Source organism: Stegostoma tigrinum, chromosome 1 (genome assembly GCF_030684315.1).
Source record: "Stegostoma tigrinum isolate sSteTig4 chromosome 1, sSteTig4.hap1, whole genome shotgun sequence".
NCBI lineage: Eukaryota > Metazoa > Chordata > Chondrichthyes > Orectolobiformes > Stegostomatidae > Stegostoma > Stegostoma tigrinum.
In genome coordinates, this window is record NC_081354.1 from 108,319,902 (window position 1) to 108,336,418 (window position 16,517).

General features: G+C 40.9%; 1 protein-coding gene across 1 annotated transcript in view; it reads right to left on the reverse strand.

Moving 5' to 3' along the window:
• Window positions 1-16,517, reverse strand: part of kdr (kinase insert domain receptor (a type III receptor tyrosine kinase)) — an 81,069-nt gene that overhangs the window by 24,214 nt on the left and 40,338 nt on the right. Inside the window, exons 13-19 of the mRNA XM_048533717.2 lie at window positions 15,293-15,643; window positions 14,846-14,992; window positions 13,827-13,958; window positions 7,472-7,578; window positions 6,884-7,019; window positions 6,119-6,223; window positions 4,394-4,507 (exon numbers count right to left, since the gene is read on the reverse strand). Of these exons, the coding sequence (XP_048389674.1) occupies window positions 4,394-4,507; window positions 6,119-6,223; window positions 6,884-7,019; window positions 7,472-7,578; window positions 13,827-13,958; window positions 14,846-14,992; window positions 15,293-15,643 (1,092 nt within the window). The remainder of the gene's footprint in view (window positions 1-4,393; window positions 4,508-6,118; window positions 6,224-6,883; window positions 7,020-7,471; window positions 7,579-13,826; window positions 13,959-14,845; window positions 14,993-15,292; window positions 15,644-16,517) is intronic.

Below are 16,517 nucleotides of genomic sequence, written 5' to 3' on the forward strand. Positions count from 1 at the left end.
GGTTATGTGGAAAGATCAGCACAGTAGGACAAATTGACATCAGCATATTAGGCTAATAAAGGAAATACCTCCGCCCCTGCCGCATCTGCTCCCAGGATGAGGCATTCCACTCCCGCACATCACAGATGTCCATGTTCTTCAAGTACCGCAACATCCCCCCTGCAGCGGTCGAGAACACCCTTGACCATGTCTCCTGCATTTTCCGCGACACATCCCTCACACCCAGCCCCTGCAATAACTGCCCTAAGAGAATCCCCCTCATCCTCACATACCACCACACCAACCTCCAGATACAACACATCATCCTCCAACACTTCTGCCATCTACAATCAGACCCCACCACCCAGAACATTTTTCCATCCCCACCCTTGTCTGCCTTCTGGAGAGACCACTTTCTCCACACTCCCCTCCAACCCTACCACTCCCGGAACCTTCCCCTGCAACCGCAGGAAGTGCTACACTTGCCCCCACACCTCCTCCCTCACCCCCATCCCAGGCCCCAAGATTACTTTCCATATTAAGCAGAAGTTCACCTGCACACCTGCCAATGTAGCATACTGTATCCACTGTACCCGGTGTGGCTTCCTCTACATTGGGGAAACCAAGCAGAGGCTTGGGGACCGCTTTGCAGAACACCTCCGCTCGGCTCGCAATAAACAACTGCACCTCCCAGTCGTGAACCATTTTAACTCCCCTCCCTTTCTTTAGACGACATGTCCATCATGGGCCTCCTGCAGTGCCACAGTGATGCCCGAAGGTTGCAGGAACAGCAACTCATATTCCACGTGGGAACCCTGCAGTCCAATGGTATCAATGTGGACTTCACAAGCTTCAAAATCTCCCCCTCCCCCACTGCATCCCAAAGCCAGCCCAGCTCATCCCCGCCTCCCTAACTTGTTCTTCCTCTCACCTATCCCCTCCTCCCACCTCAAGCCACACCTCCATTTCCTACCTACTAACCTCATCCCACCTCCTTGACCTGTCCGTCCTCCCCGGACTAACCTGTCCCCTTCCCACCTCCCCATCTCTACTCTCCTCTCCACCTATCTTCTCCTCTATTCATCTTCGGTCCGTCTCCCCTTCTCTCCCTATTTATTTCAGAACCCTCTCCCCATCCCCCTCTCTGATGAAGGGTCTAGGCCCGAAACGTCAGCTTTTGTGCTCCTGAGATGCTGCTTGGCCTGCTGTGTTCATCCAGCTACACACTTTGTTATCAAGGTAAATAGCCTCTTGTTTTGTATGATACGGAGGTTTTATTTGTAAAGGGAAGGCCATAATCTCTGATTTGATTTTGAGATAATCTATGGAAAGTTAACTATAATGAAAAAGGCCAAATCCCTGATTAGATGCTGAGAATAAGGAGTTACCAATGATCAGACTATCACATACTCAAAGCCTAAATTACTCTGAGCTACACGATTTATAAGATTTGAGTTATAGCATAACTTTCATTTTTTCTACAAACTTCTTTATTAGTTAATGCAAATCCTAATCAAGGGGGAACATGTGTTTAATAATTCAGAAGATATAATTTACTGGGTCCGAATGGGAAGGGTTATAATAAAGCTATTGCTGTATTCAAATCATCGGACAATAAACTGTTTTCATGATGGAAGACACAGCAGCACATGGGACGTTTAAGAGAGTGTGGAGTCTGAGGGGAGCTAAATGGCCTTCACTGGGGAGAAGTGATAGGTCTGAAGGTGGACATATAATTCTAAAACAGATGGACACCTCAGGCTTCTGAAAGAGGTAGGTGAGAAGATTGTAGAGGCAATGGTTGTGATCTTTCAGGAATCACTGGAGTCAAACAGAGTGCCAGAGGACTGGAAAATGATGAAAGTAACACCTTGTTTAAAAAGAAAGGGAGGCAGAAGACAGAATACTATGAGCTGGTTAGCTTGACCGTGGTTTTTGGTAAGATTTTAGAGTCCATTATTAAGGACGAGATTGCAGAGCACTTGAAAGTGCATGATAAAACAGGCAAAGTCAGCACAGCTTTGTCAAGGGAGGTCATGACTGACAAATTTGTTAGAATTTTTTGAGGAGGTAATGAGCACGTTAGACAAAGCAGAGCTAATGGTCACGATCTGTGTGGATTTCTAGAAGGCCTGTGAAGAAGTACTGTACAGGAGGCTGCTAACTAAGAACACATGGTGCTAGGAGCAAAGTACTGGAATGGATATAGGATTGGGTGACGGGCAGAAAGCAGAGAGTAGGGATAAAGGAGTTTTTCTCAGAGAGGCAACCAGTGACCAGTGAAGCTTCATAAAGGTCAGTGCTGGGACTAGTCATGTTACAGATTATCGAATTGGGTGAAAGAATTGAGGGTATTGTTCTATTTTTGCAAATGACACCAAGATAGGTGGACGGACAGGCAATGTTGAGAAGATGGGAAAATGCTGAAGGAATTGAACAGGCTAGCAGAATAGGCAACATAGTGGCAGGTGAAACATAATGTGGGAAAGTGTGAGGTTAAGCACTTTGGGAGGAAGAAAAGAGGTGTGGACTAGTTTCTAGATGGGGAAAGTCTTCAGAATTCTGAAGCACAAATGAATTTGGGAGTCCTACTTCAGGATTGTTGTAAGTTTCATTTGGCAATTAGGAAGGCAAACGTAATGTTAGTATTCATTTTAAGAGGGCTAGAATACAAGAGTAGACATGTATCGCTGAGGCTGTATTAGGCTCTGACCAGACTGCATGTGGAGTATTGTGAGCAATTTTGAGCCTCGAATCTAAGGAAGAATGTATTGGACTTGGAAGGGGCCCAGAGGACTTCAGAAGAATGACCTGAGGATGAAGGGCTTTTTATTTGAGGAGCTATTGAGGATTCTGGGTCTGAACTCGATAGAGCTGAGGAATGGGGTGGGGGCTTCTAATTGAAACTTACAGGACACTGAACAGATGTGGAGAAGATGTTTTCACTTGTATGAGAGACTAAGACACCCAATGTCACAGTCTCAAAGTGGAGAGATGACCCTTTAGAACTGAGATGAAGACAAATTGCCTCAAACAGGTAGTAGTGAATCTGTAGTACTTACTGCTGCAGAGGGCAATGGAGATCAAATTATTGAATGCATTTAAGACAGAGATAAATAGGTTCTTGATTGGTAAGGGGATCAAGGGTCACAGGGAGAAGGCAAGAGAATGGTGTTGAGAAACATATCAGCTATGACTGAATGGTAGAGCAGACTCAATGGGCTGAATGGCCTACTTCTGCTTCTGTATCTTATGGTGAAATATTTAAAACCATTCTCACACATAGGTGATTCATAAGCCATTAAGGAGTTAGTTGATAGCAACTGGCTTCATAGTTTCTGGGTTCAAGTTCAATTTTAGGGCCTGAACACTTACATCAAGAATGGCAATCTGGTAGGGTACTGTTGGAGATGTCAACTTTTGGATAAGACAACAAACTGAGATCCCATCTACCAGCTTGGGTAGATTGGAAAAGTTCCAAGGCACAATAAGAAGAACATTTTTTTCCTGGTGTCCTCCTGACCAATATTGATCACTCAGTTAACCTTGCTGTTTGTAGGAGATTGTTATGCACATATTGACTTCTGTGTTTTCTAGATAACAGCTGTGGTTATGCTTAAAACTGCAAAGTGCTTTGATATGTCCAGTGATCTTGAAAAGCAGCTTTTGTTTGACTGTTCTCCCAGATAGATTCAAAGCATATGAAGTTGATATCAATATTTTGGAGAACAATGGTGAAGCAAGGTCACATCACCTCACTTAACTATTTTGTTAAAATTCATGGTGAAACAATTATCTTCTTTATTTCAAAATAAACATAATTCAAGGTGTAATAGAATCCCTACAGTGTGGAAGCAGGCCATTTGGCCCATCAAGTCCACACTGACTCTATCCCTGTAACACTGCATTTTTCCCGTGGTTAATTCACCTAACCATCAGATCCCTGGACACTATGGGCAATTTTGCATGGCCAATCCACTTAAACTACATATCTTTGTACTGTGGGAGAAAACCAGAGCACCCGGAGGCCAACACAGACATGGGGAGTATGTACGAACTCCACACAGACAGTCGCCCGAGGCTGGAGTCGAAACCAAGACCCTGGTCCTGTGAGGCACACTGAGCCACAGTACCATCCACAAGGAGTGCACAGCAATGGCCAAATTAGGTGAAACACAATTTGGAATTATTTTGGGAGTCATTTTTTAACTTTGCTGGAAGTGCAAAAGATGTACGGTAATTCATTCACTGCCTTTCAAGGATAAATTAATTGGTTAACATTATATTGGAGATGAATGAATGAAAATAAAAGTGGCTACCTCTATGAATTCTCTGTATTGTATTCCACCGAGAAGTTCAGTAAAGAGCAGTGGGCCTGAACAAAACCAAAGGGAGGAGTTTACAATGGACTCACCTCCTGCCTTTGTGCAGGCTCCGAGCAGGTTCACCACATTGAGGTGATGGCCAATATGAATAAGAATCTTCAGTTCGGACATCAATGCTCTTTGTTCGCTAGATGTTGCTCCTTCTGAAAATAGCAGTAAGATAAATAAGTATATTCTAACTGTTTCAAGCAAAATAAATTCTAAGATTATGAATGAAAATAACTTTGAAAATTCATTTAATATGCTGCAGTTCTGTCCAATAAATTTATAATCTGAATTGTACAGCTGGATGATTAAATGTACTCATACATCAATTGACATTAGATTTTTTTTTGCTAGAATTTGACTGATAAATAGCAAAATGAATATGACTTCAGTTAGCATAGCCCTAACCCTAAGCCTCGGTGAAGATTCAAGATCACAGTACAGGAAATCACACTATTTAAAAATCTAAGCTGAGTAAAAAATCAGCATGAGACATTTTCTACCATCCCATGATTTTGATTCTTTTCTGTGATTGACTCACAATTAAAATATCGCATAAAATATTTGTGTGAAAACAAACCTCAATTAAGCTGAACTGTTTTTGGGGAATCCTACTGGAACCAAATTTCCAATTGAGACAATTAACCTAAAAATACACATGCTGCAAACATCTAAAGTTGCATCAAAGCTCACCCATACCTCCACTGAATCCCATTCTGAGTTCCCATGCAGTCAACATTTAAAATAGTCATCGGAGGGGAAACTTTCTGGCAGCTTCTCAAAAAATAGGAAAATGGGATCGGACTATTGTGAGGGGAGAGGGGCATAATTTTGTAGGTGTAAAATTTTGAGGACATACCTCCTAAGGCATTGCCCACTTGCATTGTTCTAATTAAGAATTTCCACAATAGAATTTCAACTGTTGTCCTGATTCTCTTGCTTTGATGAATTTTAAGAATTCATACTCTTGACGCAGGATTTACACATTATGTTGTTACCTGGAGGTCAGCTGGAATCTTAGCATTTTAGCAGTAAATCCTACAAAGTCTGGTGGGCACTTCTCCCAAATACCATGAACTTATCATTGCTGCACAAAGACCATGGATTGGTTTTAACAAGGTGCCACATACACTGCTTTATGATTAGCACCTGCTCAGTAGACCAACATCTCTGCCACAACCACATGACAGCTCATTAATAAATTGGAGGGTCGCCAGTCAAACAAATTCACTGGGCATTATGGGCATTGCCAGCATTGCCCCAGTATTTCAAGACATTTAGCTTGGTCTTGATGAGGTGAGTGGAAAGGGAATGTTGAACAAGGTAGGGCACAGGAGGGTAGATGCTCAGAAGAAAAGCTGTCAGAACATAACCTCTGATTGACGCCATGGGTTTGTGAAAGAGTAAACTTTGATTGGCACCAGCCTACAAGGTTAAACCTGACAAACGACACACTGGGCACAGATTTCTCCCACTGCCCTTCAAAGCTGAATAGGGGACAGAGCAAAATGCCTACATAAGGGCCACAATTGGTTCTAAGTGGGTGACCCTTCTGATCCATGCCAACCTCATATAGGGCAGGGAGGGTGGTTAGGCAACTGGCACATTGGTGATGGCATGCCACTTTATTTCACATTCTCATCTGGCCTTTCTCAAATCAATGAGAATTGTAATAAATTTGGAAATTTATTTTTGGAAACACAGTGTTCAGAATTTGAGCAAACTTACACTGACAATTTTAGACAAAAGTCTTTCCAGCTTTCGTTTACCTTTCAACATCTTGACAGCAACAGTTCTGCAAGTAGAGGTTTTTCCAATATTAAATGCAGCTGCTTCAACCACTTTGCCAAAAGCTCCACAACCCAAAGGTTTGCCTGATTAAAGAAATAAAAGGACCTTTCAATCTTGAGAATTGTATGAACTAATAAATCAGCTGCTTTGAAAATTCTTGGCAAATCCCACACTATGGGGAATACAAATTGGACTTTTTTAGACAATGGTGTGCAACATTCAAGGGAAAATGTTTTACCGCAGAAAACTCAATAACTCTGGTGTTATTAGTGAAGGTGCTGCTTACCATGGAACAGGTCAATATTACTGCCAAAAATTATTTACAAAAACATAATATATTTTCTATGCAAGCAAAATAGCTTTTTTTCTGTCCTGTAGATCTCTCCAACTCTGACTATGACAATTGCAGAGGCATGTTCTTCACCAAAGAACAGATTTTTGTAGATTCTGTTGACCACAGTGGTGTTTCTCCCTCTGGAAATTTGATAAATAAGTAAACATGTACAGCATAATAATAACAGGCTTTATCCCGATCATTTGATTTATAACTCTCAGTCAAAGATGGTAAAATCTTTCACAGAACTTGCAGACAAAAAAGATGTAGACTTACTAACACAGAACAAAAAAACATTTCAATACCATCGAATACAACAATTGTATGAATTTATGGTCAATTGAGAGATTGTGCGTGCAGACGAAGGAATATAGATGACCTTCATAAGGATTGAAATGTGGAATCTCACCTAATTTAAGTCTATCTCTAGGAAATTCCCATTTACTGGCATCATATGACAGTCTTTTACACTGCTCATCCGTAGATACTTCATCTGGGTCCATGATGATTGACAAGTAGCCAGCCTTCAGTTCTGCATCACTGGGCTGGAAAAGAGTGAGAAGGCAAGTAACTTTAACAGTCAGCCCTGTTTTCACAAAATGGTAATGCTCACTTTAGAGACTGTCAAGAAAGGACATAGAGCAGCCAATGATCCAGAATTAAATGTTGCCAAACAAACAAAAGCATCTAGGATACTGGCTGAACTGAACATGCATGCCTAGCCTGCAATTACTACAGATTTCATTGTAATACACAAGGGTCATCCTAAACATGCAGCATTGAGCTACAAGACTTTTTCTCACCCATGAATGGAAATTCTAATTAACACACATTAGACAATCTGTCTTTGAATCATTCAGCTGCATTAAGGAGAGGAAGAAAAAATGCATGTGTTGTTTTAAACACAAAGGAAAGATCCGCATAAAAAGGCTACAGTCGGTTTTCATTTGTCAGTCAACGTATGTTCCCATGGGACAATAGTGGAATGTTTCATTACCCGTTTTACTGTTCGCAAGATGATTATTAGAAGCAACCAAAAGAACAAGGCAATCACACCCGTGCCAACTAGGATGATCAATTCAAGGTTTGCCTTATCTTCAAATCCTGATATAGAAGAAAAAACATCCTTTCAGTTTTGTGGAGACACGTAATCAAAAACAGGGAATTTGTAAAGCACTAGATACATGCATAGATAAAGCTTTACATATATATCAAAACAGGTGGAAAACAGAGTGAGCAAGATGAGCTTCTAATAAACAAATTACATTAAGTTAAAAACATTAAGTTTAACAGTATACTTCAGCATTTACATGATTTACTGCTTTCAGAAACACGCATCATACTCTGTAATACAGAAAAGATCAATATGAATGTATTGCTGAAAAACAAGTGAAATTTTGTCAAATCTTTTCACTCATTAGAAAATTTAGAAAGAATAACAAGTTAAAACAACATATGCTATACAAGAGGAGACTGCTGAGGTTTGGCAAGTAGACACTAATCAATAGAGGTATGGCTAGAAAGCGCAGCTAGTTAATGATCACTGACAATTGAGTGCCAAGCTTTGTTTAAACTTTGTCCAAACAGGTTGACTCTGAATGATGATAATGCCCTAAGAAATGAACCAAGTGTAGTGGCCCTATTTTGTTGAGATTTTTCTATTCATTTGTGGAATGTCTGGGTCTGCAGCGCTGGCTGGCCAACATTTCTTGCCCATCCCTAGTTGCCAATGAGAAGGTAGATGCGAGTTGCCTTTTGAACCACTGCACTCCTCCTGCTGTGGGTTGACTCACAATGCTATTGTGGGGGCAGAATTCCAGGATTTTGACCCAGTGACGGTGATGGGACGGCGATATATTTCAAAATCAGGACGGTGAGTGTTTTGGAGGGGAACTTGGAGGTGATGGTGTTCTCATATGTCCGATGCCCTTGTTCTTCTAGTTGAAAGAGGTCATGGGTTTGGAAGGTGCTGTCTGAGGATCTTTGGTGAATTTCTGCAGTGCATCTTGTAGATGGTATAGCTACTGAGCTTCGGTGGTGTAGGGCGTGAATGCTTGTGAATATAGTCTTCCATCATTGAGGAGGAGGATATTTGTGGAGCCTCCTCCTTCAGTGGGTTGTCTAATTGCCCATCACCATTCAAGACTGGATGTGGCAGGACTGCAGAGCTTAGGTCTGATCCATTTGTTGTGGGATCACATAGCTCTGTCTGTCACTTGCTGCTTTTGCTGTTTGGCTTGCAAGTAGTCCTGTTTGGTGGCTTCACCAGATTTATATCTCATCTTCAGATATTCATGGTGCTGCTCCCGGCATGCCCTCCTGAACTCTTCATTGAACCAGGATTGATCCCCTGGCTTGATGGTAATGGGTGAGTGGGGGATATGCTGGGCCACAAGATTACAGATTGTGTTAGAGTACAATTCTGCTGCTCTGATGGCTCACTGTGCCTCATGGATGCCCAGTCTTGAGTCGCTAGATCTGTGCAAAGTCTGTCCCATTTAGCACAGTGATGGTGCCGCACGACATGATGGAGATGGTTCTCAATGAGAAGGTGGGACTTTGTGTCCACAAGGACTGTACAATGGTCACTCTTACCGATACTATCATGGACAGATGCATCTGCAGCTGGCAGATTAGTAAGGATGAGGTCAAGTATGTTTTTCCCTCTTGTTGGTTCCCTCGCCACCTGCTGAAGTCCCAGTCTAGCAACTATGTCCTTTAGGACCCGAACAGCTTGATCAGCTGAGCCACTCTTGGTGATGGACATTGAAATCCCCCACCCAGAGTGCTTTTTGTGCCCTTGCTACCCTCAGTGCTTCCTCCAAGTGTTGTTCAACATTGAAGAGTGCTGATTCATCTGCTGAGGGAGGACGGTATGTGGTAATCAGTAGGAGGTTTCCTTGTCCCTGTTCAGCCTGAAGCAATGAGACATCATGGGGTCCAGAGTCAATGTTGAGGATCCTAGAGCAACAACCTCCCAATTGTATACCACTGTGCTGCCCCCGCTGCTGGGTCTGTCCTGCCAGTGGGACAGGACATATCCAGAATGGTGATGGTGGTGCCTGGGACACAGTCATACTCACAGAATCATAGCTTACAGACAATGTCAGGCTGTTGCTTAACTAGTCTGTGAGACAGCTCTTCCAATTTTGTCACTAACCCCCAGACATTAGTGAGGAGGGCTTTGCATGGTCAACAGAGCTGTTTCTGCCATTGTCTTTTCTGGTGCCTCGGTCAATACCAGGTGATCCATCCAGTTTCATTTCTTTGAGATTTGTAGCAACTGGTACATCTGAATGGCTTGCTAGGCCATTTCAGAGGGCATTTGAGAGCCAACCACATTGCTGTGGGTCTGGAATCACATATAGGTCAGACAGGCACATTTCCTCACCTGAAGGACTTTAGTGAACCAGATGGGTTTTTCCTGACAATCGGCAATGATTTCATGGTGGTCAGTAGATTCTTAATTCCAGACGATTTTTTGAATTCTGATTCCACCATCTGCCGTAGTGGAATTCAAACCCAGGTCCTCAGAGCATCAGCTGGGCTTCCTGGATTAATAGTCTAGTGATATTACCACTAGGCCATTGCCTGCTCCCAATTGTTGAGATGGGCATAATATCCTTACACAGACTTTCTGTCCAGAAGAAAACCATGCCCTGCAGATTCCAGTCCACACAAGTGGAAGCTGTCCACAAACATATGACTATAAGGCACTGGAGCAGAATTAGGCCATTCAGACCATTATGTTTGCTCCATCATGGTTGATATGTTTCTCAATTCCATCCTCCTGCCTTCTCCCTGTAACCCTTGATCCCCTTACCAATAAAGAACCAATGAATCTCTGTCCTAAATACACTGAAATCCTTGGCCTCCATAGCCTTCTGCAGCAATGGTTTCCACATATTAATCACCCTCTGAAGAAATTCCTCATCTCAGTTCTACAGAGTCATCCCTTCACTCTGTGCCCTTGGTCCTAGCCTCTCCTAATAGCAACAGAAACATCTTCACCATGTCTTGTCTATCCAGGTCTCTCAGTGTTCTGTAAGTTTCAATCAGATTTCCCTCTTCCTTCCAAATTCCATCGGGTACAGACACAGATCATTTTTGTAAACGTCCTCTGGACCCCCTCCAATGCCACCACATGCTTCCTCAGAAATGGAGCCAAAAACTGCTCATAATATTCCAAATGCAGTCAGACCAGAGCCTTATACAACCTCAGCAGTGCACCTCTGCTCTTGTATTCTTGCTTTTTCAAAATGAATGCTAACATTGCATTTGCCTTCCTAACTGCTAAATGAAACTGAAGAGAATCCTCAACTAGGACTCAAAATTTCACCTGTGCTCAAGATTGCTGAACCCTTCCCCATTTAGAAAATTGTCTATGACAAAGACGGGCAGGTTAGGTAGACTGGCCATGCTAGATTGCCCATAGTGTCCTGGGATATATCGGCTAGGCGGATTAACCATAGGAAATGCAGGGTTACAGGGATAGGGTAAGGGGTGGGTCTGAGCGGGATGCTCTTTTGAGGGTCAGTGTGGACTCCAATGCTGCTTCCACACTATAAGGATTCCATGATTCTATTATTCCTTACAAAGTGCACAACCTCACCCTTTCCCACATTGTATTTCACCAGCTACAACTTTGCCCACTCTCCCAGCCTGTCTAGGACCTTCTGCCTTGACCCTGCCTCTGCAAAACTGTCTGTCCCTCCAGCTACGTGTGTCATCCACAAACTAAGTAACAATGCCCTCAAGTTCCTTTGTCCAGGTCGTTAATGCGTAACTTGATTAGTTGTGGTTCTAACACTAGCCCCTGCAGAACTCCACTTAAAAATGGACTCAAAAATTTTACCAATAACCAAAGTGAGGCTAACTAGCCTAGTCTTTCCTATCTTCTGCCTCCCTCCCTTCTTAAACAGGTGTGTTACATTAGCCATTTTCCAGTCTTCTGGGACCACCCTCACTCCATCCAGTGATTCCTGGAATTAGAACATAGAACATAGAAAAGTACAGCACGGTACAGGCCCTTTGGCCCACGATGTTGTGCCGTGGATTGATGCTAATCCAAAAATAAAATAACCTAACCTACATTCCCCTCAATTCACTGCTGTCCATGTGCATGTCCAGCAGTCGCTTAAATGACACTAATAACTCTGCTTCCACAACTATCATTGGCAAAGTATGCCATGCGCTCACAACTCTCTGGGTGAAGAACCTCCCACTGACGCCTCCTCTATACATTCCTCCTAACACCTTAAAACTATGGCCCCTCGTGGCAGTCAATCCTGCCCTGGGGAAAAGTCTCTGGCTGTCGACTCTATCCATGCCTCTCGTAACCTTGTACACCTATTGCCATCAATGCTTCCACAGTCTCCTCACCCACCTCCTTCAGAACTCTGGGGTGTAGCCCATCTGCTCAGAGTGATTTGTCACTTTTAGACCTTTCAGCTTCCCCAGCACCTTCTCCTTAGCGATGGCCACTATGCTCACCTCTGCCCCTGACTCTTGAAGTTCTGCTTTGCTGGGGGTGTCTTCCACTATGAAAACTGACGCAAAATGTCCACATTCTGATAGAGGGTGATAGAAGCCAGAGTTCAACCACTGGGTTGGTTTAATGGCACCCAATGTTTCCAGCACCCCTCACTGGCTAAAATGTCATGGAGGCTCCCGGTTATGGGATATTAATGGATTAGAACAGGGATTTTCATCTGTCAGGGGCTGAAGTCCAGTCCCAGTAATGGAAGCAGTGAGTACGTCAGGCAGGCCCAGAAGAGAACATTGTTGGAGGTGGACACCAAGATAAAAAAAAGGGGGTTTTAGCTATGATCAGGATTGTTTGACCCAGTTTGGGAGAACAGGAGGTCAAACAAGAAAGTGTGATTTATGAGTGTGGGCGTGTGGGTAAGAGGTGCCATTAATGGGCACAGGAACCTTACAAAAATAGGAGATACCCCATACCTTCATGCCCATACCAGTTCATGCAACTATAGTTACCATGTTTGATGTGGGACTCCCAATGCCATGGATACAATAGCAACAGGAGCAGGATAAACCCTTAAGTGGCCACTACTTGACTAGTTAAGTTCTTCAAAAAGGATGATTGAATGAGCGGTACTTCCCCTTGTCCCTGAATGCAGTTCAAATCAATGTGGATGATCAATGATAAGTAATAAAAACATAATTCACGTAAGTCAATAAGCTAATTAATATAAATGAATGACTCACTGAATTATAATAAAAACAGGAAATGTTGGAATAACATAGCAAGTCTATCACCATCTGAAAAATGAAAAGACAGATTAATGTTTCATCAGAATGGATCTTTACCCAAACTATAATTCTTATACTTTCTGTCTCAGTGATGAAGGACTTGACACATATTTCCAGCAATTTCTGCTTTCATTCAAGACTGCAATAATTTTCATTTCTTTAAATTCTGACTCACAAATTAACTGTATATGTCTTCACATTTAGTCAGTGATGAAAATAACCAGACTGAAGTAGGAAATTCAAGGAGTAATTATTTAGCTGCAATTCATCATCGGATTCAGTTAACACTTTAGCTGCTAAACTGTCACCATTTATCTTAATTATTGCCAGAATTTGAGTTACCAATGAATAAGGTTTTACAGTTTAGTTCATAGAAATGCAAAATTTTTGTTTTCTGTATGTGGCACAAATGAAATAGTGGGGCAGTTGTGGTCTGGGTTCAAGGCCTACCTACTCAAAAAATGTTATAAAATCTCTGTACAAGTTGACTAAAAACGTCTGCAACTAAGATAATGTTTGTTCCTTGTTTTGTGTAAATTAACAGTTTAGGTAGGGACATTATTCAGATTGTGTTATGAATAAGGGCAAGGATTTAGATATAAAAGTTTTACTATTTTAAGAAGCAGTTTTAAGAATTAGTTAATGTAAAAATACCCTTTATTTCCACACAGTAAAAATAAGTACAGTCCAGCATTTTATAGTTAACAATAGTGTGTACTATCAAAGAAAATGTCAATCCATGTTTATTGATCATTTGTAGCACACTAACTATATTTGTTGGTAAATAGAGATAACAAGGTGTAGAGCTGTATGAGCACAGCAGGTCAAGCAGAATCAGAGGAGCAGAAAAGCTGACGTTTTGGGCCTAGACCCTTCTCCAGAACATTAAATAAATTAAAATTAAATAAGTAATCAGAATTATTAGTAAAAATGAGATAACTTGTCCATGTCAACCTTACATTATGAGCAAACAACAAGAAATATTGCCTCTTGCTAAACAAATTATCACATTTCAGTTCAAAACTGTCCAAGTGTTATTCTGTCTGAAAATCATCTTGGTTTTGTTTTGGCATCCTAACCTTTTACAGCAATCATTGCAGAAGTCTCCGCACAGCCCTGGATGTTACAAGCCTCACACTTGTACCTCCCTTCATCTTCCTTCTTTAATCTCTGGATGGTCAAGGTCCTGTTCAGCTCATTTAGAACAATGCCTGGCAGGACACAGACAGACACACCATGTTAGTTCAACGACTTCCTGCAGCAGTCACAATATCACAATTCATGACATGAACAAAAATGAAAAGAAACAATGGATAATAAGGCAATTTTTAAAAAGTAATACTGCCAAACATTTTTTCCCTATAATGCTCGATATTTCTTGTATATTTAAAACTCCTATAAATCTGTGTTGACTTTTTTCGTATACTGCGAAGCAATAAGCAGTACTTATTACATTAAATCTACATTGGTTTTACTATTTTACTCTCTTATTCCCTCCCCTCCACTTCTGAGGATAGTATTTAGTATGTCTGCACAATAATGCCCATCTTCCAGTAATACCAATGGAATGTACATTCCTGTTTGCTAAGAGAGTGAGCTTACTATTTGATTGCAGCAGCATTGGAAGAGCTGAGTTCCATCCTTACCTATGTCATGCGCTTTTATTTACTGGGAACCAAATGGCTGATCAAAAACAGGCATTTTGTGTTTTTCTTTATGTTTATGAAGAATGTGAATTAATCAGAAATTCCCTAAAGACACTGACAAAAGGAACGTGGAGCAGAGTTGAGGGGCTGAAAAGCTTACTCCTGCTCCTATGTTCCTAAGTAACTGAGACAGCATTGGGATAATTTGGACTTTAGATATAATTTTAAATGGATGCTAAACACCTCAAGGAATGGAAATAAAAATCAGGAAAATGAATAACAAACATCTGGCACAGTTCCTCCTGTTTTAAGACCATGATCCAAAAATCCAAATTATTCCCAAAAATTGCCATTGCACTTTATAAGACTAGTTAAATAAATCTGAACGTTGGCATGGTTACTGTGGCATGCTTCAATGTAAATTTTATTCTGGGATATTTTAATCTCTCTACCTGACATTTCCAGAAGCTGCTTGTTATTTTTATACCATATTATATGTGGGCTTGGTGCCCCGACCACATCACATTTCATCTCTATGGACGAGCTCATGTTCACTGTTTGGTCTGTAAGATTCTGAAGTACCAACGGAGTCTGTTGAGCTGCAATGAAGATCAGTAGAGATTTTACCTCAGTCAACATCTTTCTGAGGTTGTCAAACATTTTTAGAACTATGAATGGATAGCACAATATGAATAGAATTGAAAATTGAAAAGGGGCAACTTTTGCTTTCTTACATTAAACCTGAAATTTGTTTCTGTCCAATGATACTATTTACTATTAAATGGGAAATGCTGACAATGCCATTATTTATCGTTCTCATAAGCAGGAGTATTCACCAATAAACAGTAGCAGAATCAGGTTAGATATGATGCAATATTCATGATACTTTGTTTTCTCACCTTCTACAGAAAGAGTCTTCATTATACAGTGTTTTTCACCAGTCTTTTTATTCTGCGCTTCACAAAGGTAGACTCCTTGATCATGAAGAGATACCTTGCCAAAGCTCAGTTCAATGGTGATGTTTTCAGTCTTGGGTTCAGAAACCATCCTCCAAGTCATCAGTTGTGCATCACGTTGGAGGTCTTCACATGGGAGGATGGCAAGGTTGCCATGGCAGTTTTGGAGAATTTTGGAATGAACCTTGTACCATTTGAGGTTCTCATATGTAAATTTGTCTGCTTTGCACTGAAGAGTTACATTGTCCTTTTCAATGGGATGGCCAGTAGGCTGCAAATTAAGTTCAAGTCCCTCTGAAAGATTAATAGCCTAATCAGTTGTTTCTTTTCTATGAAGCTACTATGCAACACCAACCAAAACAGTGTCAAAGATGCCAAAATTCGCCAAGTCTCTTCAAATTCTGGCAATATTTTCCTGTCTTTCTGAGGACAGCACTAATAGTTCATCTTTTAAAAAGCCCATGTGTAGTTAATGTTGATAAGTGTAAGGCTCTTAAAATGTATCTTAATATTCAACTATTAAACAGATTGTCATCTGAATTGTAAAATTATTTTTCCTTATTTAGAATTGGTCATTCATAAAATTTGTTTCTTTCAAATGAATTGCCCAACATTAAAAATATTTAATTAGAACCATTCTGTTTGACCTGGTTAGTCTAGTCAAATATTACAGCTGGCAGAGTAGGAAATATACAAAACTGTAGCCAAGGAATGTAAACATATTTTATAATCTGATCTTCAACTATTAAAAGGCATTTGATCTTTTTAATTAATGTTCAACACTTCTTAAGAAAATTAGGAAAATGAAAACCTGCTTCTCACTATTTGTATCCTGTTGCAAACATTATTCTTAAACATTTTATAAACACAAGAGTCATAAACAGATCGTCTATTACTCTAAACAGTACTGCATAAACAGACTGGATCACATATTTATCTGCTGAAGCATCAACGACAATTCATTAGTTTAAAAAAAAATCAGTAAGATGTCATTCCCTCTTCAGCAAGAAGTGATTTCCATAGTTGAGTGAGGTTGCATGAAATCTCTATGCAAGAAATAAAATTTCCCAAACAGTCCACACACTAATATTCAAAAGTAATTAATTTGTTAAGTCAGAATTTTGTAAGAAATGACTAACACTTGAATTTAATTAAAGGTTGTGAGTCA